The sequence below is a fragment of the Vipera berus genome, assembly GCF_964194415.1.
Source record: "Vipera berus genome assembly, chromosome: Z".
Taxonomy (NCBI): Eukaryota; Metazoa; Chordata; class Lepidosauria; order Squamata; family Viperidae; genus Vipera; species Vipera berus.
This window is the reverse complement of record NC_138205.1, coordinates 2595457-2612400: the sequence shown is the minus strand read 5'-3', so window position 1 is coordinate 2612400 and position 16944 is coordinate 2595457. Positions and strand designations below refer to the sequence as shown.

General features: G+C 48.1%; 1 protein-coding gene across 1 annotated transcript in view; it reads right to left on the bottom strand.

The window, feature by feature from the left end:
- LOC308677864 (retinal guanylyl cyclase 1-like) overlaps positions 1-16092 on the bottom strand; it is a gene marked incomplete at its 5' end in the record, with an annotated part of 44785 nt that extends 28693 nt beyond the window's left edge. Inside the window, 7 exons of the mRNA XM_081344564.1 lie at positions 359-439; positions 1534-1623; positions 3643-3739; positions 3879-3963; positions 6161-6515; positions 8270-8571; positions 15384-16092. Of these exons, the coding sequence (XP_081200690.1) occupies positions 359-439; positions 1534-1623; positions 3643-3739; positions 3879-3963; positions 6161-6515; positions 8270-8571; positions 15384-16092 (1719 nt within the window). The remainder of the gene's footprint in view (positions 1-358; positions 440-1533; positions 1624-3642; positions 3740-3878; positions 3964-6160; positions 6516-8269; positions 8572-15383) is intronic.
- Positions 16093-16944: the final 852 nt, after the last annotated feature.

Sequence of the window (16944 nt, the reverse complement as noted above, 5' to 3'; positions counted from 1 at the left end):
TGGTTAAGCCAGTAACACAGCTGTTAAGTGTTCATACGGCTTCCCCATGGACTTTGCTAGTCAGGAGATCGCCAAAAGGGACGACGTGACACTGCAACCGTCATAAAACAGGAGTCAGTTGTCAAGCATCTGAATTCTGGGGAGCCTGCGAGGGTCGTAAGTGTGAAAAATGGTCATAAGTCGTTGTTGTTTTTTCCAGGATGTTTGTAACTTTGAACGTTTGCTAAATGAACTTGTTGGAAGCCGAGGATTACCTGCGCGGGGAATCTCTCGTTACTGGTTGACACGTAAGCCAGGAAAGATTGTCTACGACTCTCTTTATCTACCCATTTTTGGAAGAAAGCTCTTCAGAACTCACCTTGCAAAAAACTTTTTCCGTGGTTGGTTTGACTTCGATGCTCTTTCCTTTAGGGAATCTTTTCAGCCACACCCAGTCACCCTAAAAGTGGGGGAGGAGGAGACAAGGAAGGGCACACCTGGTGACTCTCAACCATCTTGAGGGCTCAAAAAAAGCAGGAAGGAAGGGTGAACCCTGCTCTGCATCAATCCAAGCTGATGGGTTAGATCAGAGGTCCCCAACCTACGGGGTGCGGCGCTCTACCAGGCCGTGGCCTCTTGGCCACCGGGCTGCGTGAGTAGCTGGGCAGTGCACATGCGTGTGTGCATGCTCCCCCTCCCTCGTGCCACCGTTGCCGTGAGTGTTGTGCAGGCGGTGGCAGGGCTGCTAGTATGCATGAGTGGTGACATTGCCATGAACCTTCTGTGGGGGACAGCAGCGCTGCGAGCAGCCGGTGGGGCGCAGCATGATCCTCATATGGGGTCATTGGCGCGAACCTCGTGCCAGGGCGGCTTTGCTTCAGGGCGCAGCTCAATCTTCGCGCGAGGCACTGGCACGAACCTCACCCCGGAGCAGTGGCACGAACCTCACACCAGGACAGTATCGCTGCGGGCCGCAGCGCAAGCCTCGTGCTGGTGGTAGCATCGCCACGAACCTGGCAGTGGTGGCGCCACACCGGTTGCCGGTGTCACTGAGAGTTGTGTGCGCATGCTCGCAGCCCCGTTTGCATGGTGTGCGTGCTCACGGCCTGTTTGCATGTGCGCGCGGACGTGTGGCCGCATTCGCGTTTGTGCATGCATGCGTAAAGCGCCCGCCCCTCCCTCTCCCACCGGGCCGCCAATCCAAAAAGGTTGGTGACCCCTGGATTAGGCTAACCAAGTGGTTTCGTAAAGACGTTAGACAACAAAGAGGAGAGGACCCAGCCCTTGGACAATCTACAGTGGACCAACCAACAAGGTCTCAAACCCAAATCCTTCCTGACTTTCCCATGAAAGATGAGTTGAGCCTTCTTCTTGGTGTTCCACAGTTGATGTTCAGGTCGACCTTGCCCCACCATATTCTGTTGGGCCGGGGTCTCCAACCTTTGCAGGAAATGGCTTTAGATCTGAGGTCCCTCCTGTAGGGCCTCCACTCCCACCATCCAATACTGAAAGAAGTTGGGACCACACACGACACAGGAAGGAATATGTCTTCACCTCAAACACAGCTACGTTGTTCTCCTGCTCCGTCCCATTTTTCAAGCTTTTCTTGTCCGAGCTCTTTCCCCCAGGACTGTCATCCATCTTCTAGGGAGGAAGAAGACACGTCAGGGTAAACTAAAGAACGCTCTGAAATAATATTATTGAGCAACCGTTAAGAACAAGACAGGTGGACATAACCTTGGTTACATACATCTACATCTTGATGGTCCAATGTAAAATTTACACAAGCACAAAACTTAAGAGAGAATTTTTACAAGATGTTTTATAGATGGCACTTAGATCCTAAAAAGTTAGCATGTAGGTATCCAAATCAACCGCCTAAGTGTTGGAGATGTGGTAGTGAAGAGGCGACTTATTATCATATATGGTGGACATGTAAAAATGTTAAAGCCTTTTGGATAAAAATATGGTGGATCTTTCAGAAAGTTTTTAAGAAAAAAATAAGATTTACTCCGCAGCTATTCATATTGGGGATTATTTCGGATTGTACTGTTATAGAAACTAAATTAATGTTACACTTAATAACGGCAGCCAGACTGTTGGTGGCGCAACATTGGAAGAAAGAAGATTTACCTACAACAGAACAATGGATACTTAAAGTAATGGACGTAGCTGAAATGGCAAAAGTTTCAACATACTGTATTTGAAAGAACAGTCACAAGAAAAATATATTTTGGAATGGAAAAGATGGATTGATTATATTCAGAACAAATATGGGACTAAAAAGTTTCAAATAGCATATGAATAATTCTTAACAATTATAGAAGTATTATAATTACTTTAGTTTTGTTATAAGGGAGTTAAAGGGTGGAAGGTTTGTTAACATTGTAATAGATATTTAGCATATGTTTGTATAAGATTGCTATATGTAATACCCTGTATTATGCTTTGGGAAGTCTGGGGGGGGAGGGAAGGGGAGAGGGTTGATGGGGAGGGGGGGTTATTATTAAAATTTTGTAAAACTTTTCAATAAAAAAATACATCTTGATGGTCCCAAAGAACAAGAAAAGTGGACCTAACCTTGGGTAGATGCATCTCCATCTTGATGGTCCCAAAGAACAAGAAAAGTGGATGTAACCTTGGGTAGATACATCTACATATTGATGGTCCCAAAGAACAAGAAAAGTAGATCTAATCTTGGGTAGATGCATCTATATCTTGATGGTCCCAAAGAACAAGAAAAGTGGACGTAACCTTGGGTAGATGCATCTATATCTTGATGGTCCCAAAGAACAAGAAAAGTGGACGTAACCTTGGGTAGGTGCATCTCCATCTTGATGGTCCCAAAGAACAAGAAAAGTGGATTTAACGTTGGGTAGATACATCTACATCTTGATGGTCCCAAAGAACAAGAAAAGTGGACCTAATCTTGGATAGATACATCTACGTCTTGATACCCCCAAAGAACAAGAAAAGTGGACGTAACCTTGGGTAGATGCATCTCCATCTTGATGGTCCCAAAGAACAAGAAAAGTGGATCTAATCTTGGGTAGATGCATCTACATCTTGATGGTCCAAAAAACAAGAAAAGTGGACTGAACCTTGGGTAGATACATCTACATCTTGATGGTCCCAAAGTTGGCCATCTCTACCAGCTTTGCAAGGCCAGTGACCGTGGTCTTTTGACACCACCTCTTCTCTTGCATCAATCTGACTCGGTCATTATTCACTCAGCCCGGTCTCTGATTTTAGAGTGCTTTACTCAATGATCACAACTATCGCCACGGGGTTGTGTTTATTTATTTATTATTATTTATTAATTTTATTTGTATACCGCCCTTCTCCCGAAGGACTCAGGGCGGTGAACAGGGCAATGCATGTTAAAAGACAAAATACAAAAATTAAAAGAGATTAAACAAAATGCCCACAACTCTTACAATAAGTTAAAACACAATAAGAAAAGTTAAAACACATTAATAAAACCCAACCCCATCCCATCAGGCCAGGCCAGCTTGTTCGAAGAGGTAAGTCTTTAGATCGCGCCGGAAGGAGCGGAGGTCGGGCGCCATCCGGAGCTCAACCGGAAGATGGTTCCATAAATCCGGCGCGCCCACAGATGGTCCCTTGGTTCTTCTCAAGGCTGTCGCGTGAAACCTTGCTTACCTTCCTGCTGTTGGGGAGGTTGATGAAGGTCAGGTCATTCGCAGTCAGGACAATTTTGTTGGGTCCCTTCATGAGCTTGGCGTGCAGAAACTGGCATCTGCGAAAAGCGAGGCGAGCAATTGAAAAACATCGGAAATGAAAAACGGTCGCCCACAGCCGAAGCAGGGAGGGGCAGACGCCGTCCCATATGAATCCCAAACGCCATTCTGGAGTGGGGACTCACCCATGAAACTCACCGAAGATAGTAAGCCAGACCTGATCCACCCAGGAGCAAGAGAGTAACAACGAGGAAGAGGAAGAAAACAAAAGCGACACCCACGCCTGGAAGGAGGAGGAAGGGGAAAAAAACTCATTTTCTTTGGACTGAGGTCCACCAGGGTTAAGACAAGTGGGATGTCCAGTTTCCCCTTAAAAACCTCCAATCTTGGAGCACCCACAACTTCTGGCGGCAAGCTGTTCCACTGGTTAATTGTTCTCACCGTTAGGAAGTCTCTCCTTGAGTCCAGGTTGCTTCTCTCCTTGACTTCAAACTACTTGATTGTTCCAAGCCTACTTTACGGGAATCTTCCCAGATTGGCTGCTTTCGCCCGTGAAAGGCTACATAAGGCTAAAGGCCTTGAAGGGCAGTTACACAGACGTTACACAGAATAACAGAGCTGGAAGGAACCTTAGAGGACTTCTAGTACAGCCCTCTGCTCAAGCAGTAGACCCTAGTCCCTTTCAGACAAAGAGCTGTCCAATCTCTTCTTTAAAAACCTCCCGTGTTGGAGCACTCACAACTTCTGAAGGCAAGCCGTCCCGCTAATTAACTCTTCTCCCTGTTAGGAAATTTCTCCTTAGTTCCAGGTTGCTTCTCTCCTTGATTCGTTTCCACCCGTTCCTTCTTGTCCTGCCCTCAGGTGCTTTGGAGAATTGGTGGACACCCCCCCCCTCTTTTCTGTGACAGTCCCCCCAAATATCAGAAGAAAGCTAGCAGGTCACCCCCTAGTCCTTCTCTTTGATGGGCTAGAGTAGACATACCCAGTTCCCTTAATCGTTCATCATGTGCTTTGGCTCCTAATCACTTTTGTTGCTCTTCTCTGCCCTCTTTCTAGAGCAGACATGTCAAACACAAGGCCCGGGGGTCGGATCCGGCCCGCGAAGTGGTTTCATGTGGCCCGCGAAACCATCCTGGAAACAGTGAGGGAACGGTCCCCGCTGCCTTGGCCCTGGCCCAGAGACCCTCCTTCCGCCAGAGACCCTCAGATCTGTCCCACTCCTGCCCAGGCCCCCATAGGCAGCCTTGCTGCGAACGATGTAGAGCTGGGCACGCCCACCCAGTAGGCCATACGCACTCTAGCCACGCCCACCCAGTAGGCCACACCCACCCTAGCCACACCCACCTGGTCCCCTGAGGGCAACTGCAATGCTGATGCGGCCCTCAATGAAATTTGAGTTTGACACCCCTGTTCTAGAGCCTCAGCATCTTTTTTTGTATCGTGGTTACCAGAATTGGACGCAGCATTCCAGCTGTGGCCCCACCAGTGCAGTGTAAAGCGGTACTAACACTTCACAGGCCCTTGAGTCTATCCCTCTGTTGATGTAACCTAGGACTGGGCTGGCCTTTTTGGCAGCTGGCTCACATTTAAGTGGTAATCCAGTAGGAGAAGCTTTGACCTCTTGTGTTTACATAAGGACTCCAGGCTAGTTCCCTGTTTGACACACACACACCCTCGTCCGGATCCGAAGGGTTGCTCTCCAAAAATTACAGAATCACACGCCGCCTGATTCTTTCCCAAAGCCCCAGAGGGCAGGAGAAGAAACAACGGATGGAAACTCATCAAGGAGAGAAGCAACCCGGAATTAAGGAGACACTTCCTAACAGCGAGGACAATGAACCAGTGGAACGGCTTGCCACCGGAGGTCGTGGGTGCTCCAACACTGGAGGCTTTAGGAAGAGACTGGACAGCCACCTGTCTGAAATGGTATAGGGTCTCCTGCTTGGGCAGGGGGTTGGACTAGAAGACCTCAATGGTCCCTTCCAGCCATAGGATTCTATAAGGCAGGAGATAAAGGCAGAGGAAGGAAGGAAGGAAGGAAGGAAGGAAGGAAGGAAGGAAGGGAGGGAGGGAGGGAGGGAGGGAGGGAGGGAGGGAGGGAGGGAAGGAAGGAAGGAAGGAAGGAAGGAAGGAAGGAAGGAAGGAAGGAAGGAAGGAAGGAAGGAAGGAAGGAAGGAAGGAAAGGGCTTCACCTATTCCCCAAAGCACCTGAAGGCAGGACAACTAAGGAGAAACTTCCTAACAGTGAGGACAATTAACCAGTGGAACAGCTTGCCACCAGATGTTGTAGGTTCTTCATCACTGGAGCTTTTTAAAGAAGAGACTGGACAGCCATCTGTCTGAAATGGTCTAGGGTCTCTTGCTTAAGCAGAGGGCTGGACTAGAGGACCTCCAAAGTCCCTTCCAGGTCTAGTCTGATTCTGACTCTGACCTCTCAGGTAGATCTGACCCATCCAGTCTGACGTGGCTTCCACACTTACCCCCGGTGCAAATGGTGCCACGGTTGAACCAACAACCGGAGTCCGAAGCTGGCTTGGTATTGTGAGGCCAGTGGACGGCCCGTCTGACGAAACGCAGGATCCCGGAGGCCAGGTCGACTTTGTAAACGGGGTGAAGGCGGCTGCCCCTTCCGTCTGTGTCCAGGACGACGTAAGGGACCTCGGCGCTTCCGTTTGGGTCAGCCGACACAGGCTGGCTAAACCCTTCCAGCTCGAAGTCCCTGGCGTGTTCGGCAATGGTGGTGCCCACCACCCTCTTGCCGGACAGACGGGTGTTTTCCACGGCCTTGGCTAGGAAGTAGACGGCGTTAAAAATGGTGCCAAACAAAGGATGGGCCTGAAAGGAAGAAATAAAAGGACTCAGCCAAGATGGCACCTTGTACGCTGTGCTTTTGATCAGTTTCCATCTGTTGCTTCTTGTCCTGCCTTCTGGTGCTTTGGAAAACAGTTTGATCTTTCCTTCCTTCCTTCCTTCCTTCCTTCCTTCCTTCCTTCCTTCCTTCCTTCCTTCCCTCCTTCCCTCCTTCCCTCCTTCCAAATGCAAATCACTTACTAACCACTTCCATATTTCTACCAAGGAAACTCTGTGGACATGGACATGGGGCCACTAGGAATCCACCTTCAATAGAAAAAAAATTACTTGACTTTCCTTTATCATTTAAACTGTCCAGTTTCTTCTTAAATACTTCCAGCGTTGGAGCATTCACAACTTCTGGAGGCAGGTGGTTCCACTGATTAATTGTTCTAAATCAGAAAATTCCTCCTCAGTTCCAGGTTGCTTCTCTCCTTGATGAGTTTCCATCCGTTGCTTCTTGTCCTGCCTTCAGGGGCTTTGGAGAAGGGCTTGACTCCCTCTTCTTTGGGGCAGCCCCTGAGATACTGGACCACTGCTATCATGTCCCCCCCCCCTCGTCCTTCTCTTCATTAAACTAGACATCCCCAATTCCAGCAACCGTTCCCTATATGTTTTAGCCTCCAGCCCCCCTGATCCTCTTTGTTGCTCTTCTCTGCACTCTTTCTAGAGTCTCGACATCTTTTTTACATTGTGGTGACCAAAACTGGACGCCGTACTGCAAGCGCGGCCTTACCCAGGCCTTGCAAAGTGGTATTAGCACTTCAGGTGATCTTGATTCTATCCCTCTGTCGATGCAACTTAGGACTGCATCGGCTTTTTTGGCTGCTGCCGCCGCACACTGTTGACCCATATTTAATTGATTGTCCACTAAGATTCCCAAGATCCCTCTCACAGTTGCTGGTATTAAGCTGGTACTGCTTCTTGAAGGCAGGAGAAGAAGCAACGGGTGGAAACCAATCAAGGAGAGAAGCAACCTAGAACTAAGGAGAAACTTCCTGACAGTTAGAACAACTAACCAGTGGAACAACCTGACTCCAGAGGTTGTGAATGCTCCAACACTGGAAGTTTTCAAGAAGAGAAACTGGACAGCCATTTGTCTGAAATGGTATAGGGTTTCCTGCCTGAGCAGGGGGCTGGACTAGATGACCTCCAAGGTCCCTTCCAACTCTGTTATTTTATTAGTCTAGCAAAGAGAAGGACCAGGGGTGGTGACATGATGGCAGTGTTCCAATATTTGAAGGGCTGCCACAAGGAAGCGGGGGGGGGGGGTCACCTGTTCTCCAAAGCGCCTGAAGGCAGGACAAGAAGCAACGGATGGAAACTAGTCAAGGAGAGAAGCAACCTAGAACTAAGGAGAAACTTCCTGACAGTTAGAACAATTAACCAGGGGAACAGCCTGCCTCCAGAAGTGGTGAATGCTCCAACACTGGAAGTTTTTAAGAAGAGACTGGCCAGCCATTTGTCTGAAATGGTATAGGGTTTCCTGCCTGAGCGGGGGGTTGGACTAGATGACCTCCAAGGTCCCTTCCTCCTCCATCATCATCATCATCATCATCATCATCATCATCATTATTATTATTATTATTATTATTATTATTATTATTATTATTATTATTATTATTATTATGTTATTGTTGTTATTAACTTTAGCAACAAAAAACTTTGGGCTCAATTGTGGCCATAAGTCGAGGACTACCTTTATGACCCTTATTCCCACCTCCTCCCAACTCAGGCACCTTCTCCGCACTCAGCTGTCCCGGGATCTCTTTCCTCTTCTGTGCCTCTTCAAAGGCCTGGCGGAAGGAATACTCTGGCGAGTCTACGGTGACGGTTAGCACGGCATCGTACGCCCAGCGTAATTTGACGTTGTCCTCCAGCGCCGCGTAGGCCTCCTCCTGGTAGGGCATGCTGTAGGTCAGGGCATCGTAGGGGATGAAGACGTAGCTCCCTCTGGTCAGGCCCAGCTCTTCGGCCTTCTCCAAGAGCAGGCGCTGCTCTTCCCCGCCCATCAGGACGGAGTGCATGCACATGATGACCGCTGCATAGGGAAGGAGGAGGGAGGAGAGGGATGGTGGAGAAGGAGGAGGAGGAGGAAGAAAAAGGGGGAGGAGGGGGAGGAGGAAGAAGAAGGAGAAGGAGAAAGAGAAGGAGGAGGAGGAGGAGGAGGAGGAGAACAAGAACAAGAAGAAGAAGAAGAAGAAGAAGAAGAAGAAGAAGAAGAAGAAGAAGAAGAAGAAGAAGAAGGAGGAGGAGGAGGAGGAGGAGGAGGAGGAGGAGGAGGAGGAGGAGGAGGAGGAGGAGGAGGAGGAGGAGGAGGAGGAGGAGGAGGAGAAGGAGAAGGAGAAAAAGAAGGAGGAGGAGGAGGAGGAGGAGGGGGAGAACAAGAAGAACAAGAAGAACAAGAACAAGAAGGAGGAGGAGAAGGATGAGAAGAAGAAGAAGAAGAAGAAGAAGAAGAAGAAGAAGAAGAAGAAGAAGAAGAAGAAGAAGAAGAAGAAGAAGAAGAAGAAGAAGAAGAAGCCGCCACAGGAGGAGCAGCAACAGGAGCAAAAGGAGGAGGAGGAAGAGGGATGAATGAGGAGGAGGAGGAGGAGGAGGAGGAGAAGAAATTAAGGAGAAGGAGAAGGCATGAAGAAGGAGGAGGAGGAGGCATGAAGGAGGAAGAGGAAGAGGAGGAATGAAGGAGAAGGAGGGGGAGGACAAGGAGAAGGAGGAGGCCAAAAACAGAGTAAGAAGGTCAAGAGAACTGCAATGATCAAAGGTGAATCTGAGTCGATAAAGAAATGATAAAGAAGGGCCCATCCGGGGTGGAACCATCCAGGCCAACTCAACTTCCAAAGCCCCACCAGGTCCCTTGCAACCTCTGAGATGCCACCAGACCTTGGTCAGGAGTTCCATCAAGTCCTGAGTTGTCCTTAAAACACATGTTGTTCCCCCCAGCTTCTGGCTTCTAAAAGGCCGGAGGAAGCCCCCCGAAATCATTGGATCTCCATCACCTTCTCCTTCTTCTTCACGCCAAACAATCAGGAAAGCCTCGTTTGGGGCGTTCTGCACCATCCTACAGGCTTCAGAGGACATTTAAAAATCCTTTGCCCAAGACAAAGGACCTCCTGCCTCAAGGACATCAGAGCAGATGGAGAAGCCTCCCACTTTCTCTGCTGTGTCCCTCAAGAAGCAACCCTAACATCACGTGAAGGGTTAGTACCACTTTACAAGGCCTTGGTAAGGCCACACCTGGAATACGGCGTCCAGTTCTGGTCACCACGATGTAAAAAAAGACGTTGAGACTCTAGAAAGAGTGCAGAGAAGAGCAACGAAGAGGATCAGGGGACTGGAGGTCAAAACATGTAAGGAACATTTGCTGGAATTGGGAATGTCTGGCTTAATGAAGAGAAGGACGAGGGGGGACAGGATAGCAGTCTTCCAGTATCTCAGGGTTTGCCGCAAAGAAGAGGGAGTCAAGCTATTCTCCAAAGCACCAGAAGACAAGAAACAACAGCTGGAAACTAATCAAGGAGAGAAGCAACCTGGAATTAAGGAGAAATTTCCTGACAGTGAGAACAATTAATGAGTGGAACAACCTGCCTCCAGAAGCTGGGAATGCTCCAACACTGGGAGTTTTTTTTAAGAAGAGACTGGACAGCCATTTGTCCGAAATGGTACAGGGTTTCCTGCCTGAGCAGGGGGTTGGACTAGATGACCTCCAAGGTCCCTTCCAACTTTATTTTTATTATTAACAACCTGCCTCCAGAAGTGGTGAATGCTCCAACACTGGAAGTTTTTAAGAAGAGACTGGACAGCCATTTGTCTGAAATGGTATAAGGTTTCCTGCCTGAGCAGGGGGTTGGACTAGATGACCTCCAAGGTCCCTTACAACAACATCATCATCATCATCATCATCATCATTATTATTATTATTATTATTATTATTATTATTATTATTATTATTATTATTATTATTATTATTATTATCCTACGACTATGATTATGATTTCAACTTTCCAAAGATTTGCTCAGACTTCTATCTGTAAGGAGAAGAAGCTTTTTTTCGAAAGGGCGTTCTTAATAATATGCTTGTTATCCATTCAATCAATCAGTCAATCAATCAATCAATCAGAATAGAGCTGGAAGGGACCTTGGAGGTCTTCTAGTCCAACCCCACCCACCCCGTTCAAGCAGGAGACCCTCTACCATTTCAGACAGCTGACTATCCGATCTCTTCTTCAAAACCTCCAATGTTGGAGCACCCACAACTTCTAGTGGCAAGCTGTTCCACTGATTCATTGTTCTTGTTGTCAGGAAATTTCTCCTCGATTCCAGATTGCTTCGATCTCCTTCATTAGTTTCCACCTGTTGCTTCTTGTCTTGCCTTCTGGTGCTTTGGAAAAATAAATTGGCACTTTCCTCTTTGGGGCAGCCTTTGGTCTGAAATGTTTTAGGCCGGTCTCCTGCTTGTGCAGGAGGTTGGACTAGAAGACCTCCGAGGTCCCTTCCAACATGGTTATTCTGAAATGCCATTCAAGACTTTCCCTTCCTCCTTAAGAGTCACCTCTTCCTTGGTTCTTCAGCCCAGCTTCCTTTTTCACCTGCAGGTTTGCTAAAAATCTGGGGTGACCTTGTCTAGGACTTGAATGGAGGCCGTTTGGGCAGCAAGCCACCAAGGGCCCTGTTTTTATTCTCTTATCCAGGGTTGTGGTTATAATACAAGTAAATAAATAAATGTATCCTGTAGAAGACCGCCGAGGTCGCTTCCAGCCCTGTGATTCTATGGTAACTTCTCACACTTCAAGGTACATATCCCAAAAAATTATCCCCAGAATCTATGCATTGGGATTGAGCCTCTATATCAGGGGTGGGGAACGATGGCTCCTTTATGACTTGTGGACTTCAACTCCCAGAATTCCTCAGTCAGCGTGAGGGAACTATGAGCCCTTTGATGACTTGTGGACTTCAACTCCCAGAATTCCTCAGTCAGCGTGAGGGAACTATGAGCCCTTTAGGACTTGTGGACTTCAACTCCCAGAATTCCTCAGCCAGTGTGAGGGAATTATGACCCTTTGATGACTTGTGGACTTCAACTCCCAGAATTCCTCAGCCAACATAGGGAATGATGGCCCTTTAATGACTTCTAGACTTCAACTCCCAAAATTCCTCAACCAACATAAGCAACTATGGCCCTTTGATGACTTGTGGGCTTCAAGTCCCAGAATTCCTCAGCCAGCGTGAGGGAACTATGACCCTTTCATGACTTGTGGACTTCAACTCCCAGAATTCCTCAGCCAGTGTGAGGGAAACTATGGCCCCTTTATGACTTGTCATCTTCTGAGAGGACGAGAGAGAAGCAGTGCTGAAAGGAAGCCACGGAGAACGAGATCTCTTCTCCGTCTTTCCAGAGTGCAGAACACAGAATCCTGGCTTGAACATCCCTGAGATATAATATTAGGACCATCTCAATAACAAGCTAGGTTAGCAGTGAAACTATGGAACCCAAATGGGGTAATATTTACCCTTTGTTGGTAGAGTGGAGATGTTGGCTGTTCAACCATGTCTTGGAGATAGGTTCTCCTGACCAAGAAAGAAGCTGCATAAACACGTGGCTGAGTCTCATGGCATGCTCTTTGTCATATAAACCAACATTTATGGAGTCCCAGGGTTAGAGGGACGCGGTGGCTCAGTGAGTTAGGATGCTGAGCTTGTCGATCAGAAGGTCGGCAGTTTGGCGGGTCGAATCCCGAGTGCCGCGTAACAGAGTGAGCGCCTGTTACTCGTCCCAGCTTCTGCCAACCTAGCAGTTCGAAAGCACGTAAAAAATGCAAGTAGAAAAATAGGGACCGCTACAGTGGGAAGGCGTGCGCCTTTGGCGTCTAGTCATGCCGGCCACATGACCACGGAGACGTCCTCGGACAAGCACTGGCACTTCGGCTTTGAAACGGAGATGAGCACCGGCCCCTAGAGTTGGAAACGACTACCACGGTTGTGCAGGGGAACTTTTACCTTTACCTTTTAGGGTTAGAACGGGATCTCTGCAGCCACCAAGGTCAACCCCATCAATCCCGAAACTCAAATCCTGGGTTTGTTCCATCTTTGGAGGCTTCCAACCCAGGGGAAGGGACCACGTTCTGCCTCAGTTGGCTCCTTTGTCCAATTTCTCCTACTAAGGAGGTCTTTTTCCCTCAGGTTCTCCTAGCCCAGGGCTTTTCAACCAGTGGTACGGGTACCATCTGTGGTACATTGGCAGCTGGCAGGTGGTACGCGACCCTCCTAGAAAAGTGGGAGCAGGGGAGGGGAATGAGCTGAACCGGTGGCAGCAACGCACAAGCCTGAGCGAGAGACGGCTGGAGCTGCAGGGCTGTCAGGGCTCAGCGAGCTCAGCACTGATCCTGGTGCTTCTGCTGAGCCCAGAAGAAGCGCCGATCAGCTGGAATGTTGCAACATCTCCAGGGCCTTGTGATTTACATTCAGATGCTTGGCAACCGATTCATATTTATGACGGTCACAGTGTCCCAGGGTCATGTGAAGTGACCATAACCTGCTGCAACCACCCAGCAAATGGGTGGGGGGGAATAAAAACCAAACACACCCCACCCCACCCCACCCCCGCTGCCAATCCTCAACAGAAATGCTCACAACAATGAAAACCTCGGACAGGAGGAAGAGCGCCGCCAGGCGGGCAGGCAGGCAGGTGTCTCATTCGGCTGTGGCTCGGGGGGGGGCACTTTTTTCAGTGCCGTTGTGACTTCGAACAGTCACTAAGCCAACTAGTGTTGTAAGTCGAGGACTACCTGTACTTCATCACTTTTTTCCTTTTTTTTTTTTTTGGTCATCAAGTTTTTGACACCTTGCTAGGCGGCTGGTGGTCCTCGGATGTTGCCGTATCCTAAAAGTGGTACAATGGGTGAAAGAACAGTCACTAAGCCAACTAGTGTTGTAAGTCGAGGACTACCTGTACTTCATCACTTTTTTCCTTTTTTTTTTTTTTGGTCATCAAGTTTTTGACACCTTGCTAGGCGGCTGGTGGTCCTCGGATGTTGCCGTATCCTAAAAGTGGTACAATGGGTGAAAAGGTTGAAAAGCCCTGATCTAGAGTCAGTTTTCCCGTAGCTCTGGATCAAGGAAAAAAGGGTTTCCATCTTCTGTCTGCGATCATGTTTTGAGTAAATGAGGAGCTTGATCCATCTAGGTCCATCCAGAAGTGGAGAAACCATCATGATGAGCTTCTTCACCTCAGAAGAAAGAATGGAAAATAGGTTTCCATCTTCTGTCTGCGATCATGTTTTGAGTAAATGAGGAGCTTGATCCATCTAGGTCCATCCAGAAGTGGAGAAACCATCATGATGAGCTTCTTCACCTCAGAAGAAAGAATGGAAAATAGGTTTCCATCTTCTGTCTGCGATCGTGTTTTGAGTAAATGAGGAGCTTGATCCATCTAGGTCCATCCAGAAGTGGAGAAACCATCATGATGAGCTTCTCCACCTCAGAAGAAAGAATGGAAAATAGGTTTCCATCTTCTGTCTGCGATCGTGTTTTGAGTAAATGAGGAGCTTGATCCATCTAGGTCCATCCAGAAGTGGAGAAACCATCATGATGAGCTTCTCCACCTCAGAAGAAAGAATGGAAAACAGGTTTCCATCTTCTGTCTGCGATCACGTTTTGAGTAAATGAGGAGCTTGATCCATCTAAGTCCATCCAGAAGTGGAGAAACCATCATGATGAGCTTCTCCACCTCAGAAGAAAGAATGGAAAATAGGTTTCCATCTTCTGTCTGAGATCATGTTTTGAGTAAATGAGGAGCTTGATCCATCTAGGTCCATCCAGAAGTGGAGAAACCATCATGATGAGCTTCTTCACCTCAGAAGAAAGAATGGAAAATAGGTTTCCATCTTCTGTCTGCGATCATGTTTTGAGTAAATGAGGAGCTTGATCCATCTAGGTCCATCCAGAAGTGGAGAAACCATCATGATGAGCTTCTCCACCTCAGAAGAAAGAATGGAAAATAGGTTTCCATCTTCTGTCTGAGATCATGTTTTGAGTAAATGAGGAGCTTGATCCATCTAGGTCCATCCAGAAGTGGAGAAACCATCATGATGAGCTTCTTCACCTCAGAAGAAAGAATGGAAAATAGGTTTCCATCTTCTGTCTGCGATCACGTTTTGAGTAAATGAGGAGCTTGATCCATCTAAGTCCATCCAGAAGTGGAGAAACCATCATGATGAGCTTCTTCACCTCAGAAGAAAGAATGGAAAATAGGTTTCCATCTTCTGTCTGCGATCGTGTTTTGAGTAAATGAGGACCTTGATCCATCTAAGTCCAGCCGGAAGTGAAGAAACCATCATGATGAGCTTCTTCACCTCAGAAGAAAGAATGGAAAATAAGTTTCCATCTTCTGTCTGCGATCATGTTTTGAGTAAATGAGGAGCTTGATCCATCTAGGTCCATCCAGAAGTGGAGAAACCATCATGATGAGCTTCTCCACCTCAGAAGAAAGAATGGAAAACAGGTTTCCATCTTCTGTCTGCGATCACGTTTTGAGTAAATGAGGAGCTTGATCCATCTAAGTCCATCCAGAAGTGGAGAAACCATCATGATGAGCTTCTCCACCTCAGAAGAAAGAATGGAAAACAGGTTTCCATCTTCTGTCTGCGATCATGTTTTGAGTAAATGAGGAGCTTGATCCATCTAAGTCCAGCCAGAAGTGAAGAAACATCATGATGAGCTTCTTCACCTCAGAAGGAACCATAAGGTGACCTGCAGCCCTTTCTCCTAAGACTAGACTCCATATCTTTCAAACCTAGGGCTTAACACACCTACGTTAGATCTCTTGTGAGGAACATCTGCCCGCCGCAACCATACCTCGTACGTCATTGGCCTTCTCGATCTTTCGAAGAGCGTCTTCCACCCCACTCGGTTCATCTTCCATGGTGGTCATTACTGTGACGGGCAGGCCAAAGTTCCTCAGCGAGTCAGCCAGGCTTTGTCCGACGTGGACCCAGAGGTCTTCCTTTGAGGTGATCACGGCCACGTGAGCCCACTGGAAGTGCTTAAGTACAGTGTAGAGGACAGCGGAGGCCTGCGGCAAGGGCCGCACAAAAGTCCCGAAACGTTCCACCTCGGCGTCGTCCATCAAGCAAGCCCAGGAGAAGATGGGCTTGTTCCAGGTTTGGCCCAACATCCCAGCGGCCTGGCAGACCGTCGGATTAACCGGACCTACGAAACCAGAGGCGTAGTACTCCGCCTTGACTAAGCCCGTGAGCGCCTTGGAGGTCTGGCAGTCTTCACTGAGGAGAACGTAATCGAACCAATATCCCTTGTTTAAGGTGGGGTCCTTGTTGATCCGGCTTACGGCCAATTTGGCTGCGGCATCAGGGTAGGCTTGGGCGTAGATGGGGTCACACTTCCAGGGACCTATCACGCCAACTGTGAAGGTCGCGGCGTGGACGCTGAGAGGAAGGCGAAGAAGCAGAGGCCAGACGAGAAGGGACCAATGAGGAGGCCCTCTACAGCAGGTCCACCTCGGATGGTTGGAGAGCCAAAGCAGGAAGCCCAACCAAACTCGTGTCATGTTGTGGTGGCGACCTTCGGAAACGATTTTGGTGGAGAGGCAAGGAAGGGAAAAGGAAGAAGGCACAACTTCAGCTCCTCAGGGACCAAGTCCAGAAATATTTGAGTCCATCTCCTGCCATCCACTTGATCAAAGGTTGCTCTTCACCGTCCATAGAGGGAGAGAGGAAGGAAGGAAGGAAGGAAGGAAGGAAGGAAGGAAGGAAGGAAGGAAGGAAGGAAGGAAGGAAGGAAGGAAGGAAGGAAGGAAGGAAGGAAGGAAGGAAGGAAGGAAGGAAGGAAGGGAAGATTGAAGGAGGGAAAGAAAGAGAAGAAGAACATCAGAGCAGGCTGGAGAAGAATTCAGAACCCCTCCCGTTGTTGGGGTTTTTTTTCCCCTGTACACTTCCAACTCATTTGATTATATTGGAAAAGAGGATTTTACTTACAAGAAGAGGGGTAGAATGAAGGTGTGTCAGATACACAACATACAACTGTACCATTTCAGGCAAATGGTTGTCCAATCTCTTCTTAAAAACTTCCAGTGTTGGAGAAGGAAGGAAGGAAGGAAGGAAGGAAGGAAGGAAGGAAGGAAGGAAGGAAGGAAGGAAGGAAGGAAGGAAGGAAGGAAGGAAGGAAGGAAGGAAGGAAGGAAGGAAGGAAGGAAGGAAGAAAGAATAACAGAATAACAGAGTTGGAAGGGACCTTGGAGGTCTTCCAATCCAACCCCCTCCTCAAGCAGGAGACCCTGTACCATTTCAGACAAATGGCTGTCCAGTCTCTTCTTGAAAACCTCCCGTGATGTCAAACTTCTGGTGGCAAGCTGTTCCACTGATCAGTTGTCCTCGCTGTTAGGAAGTTTCTGAATTCCTTA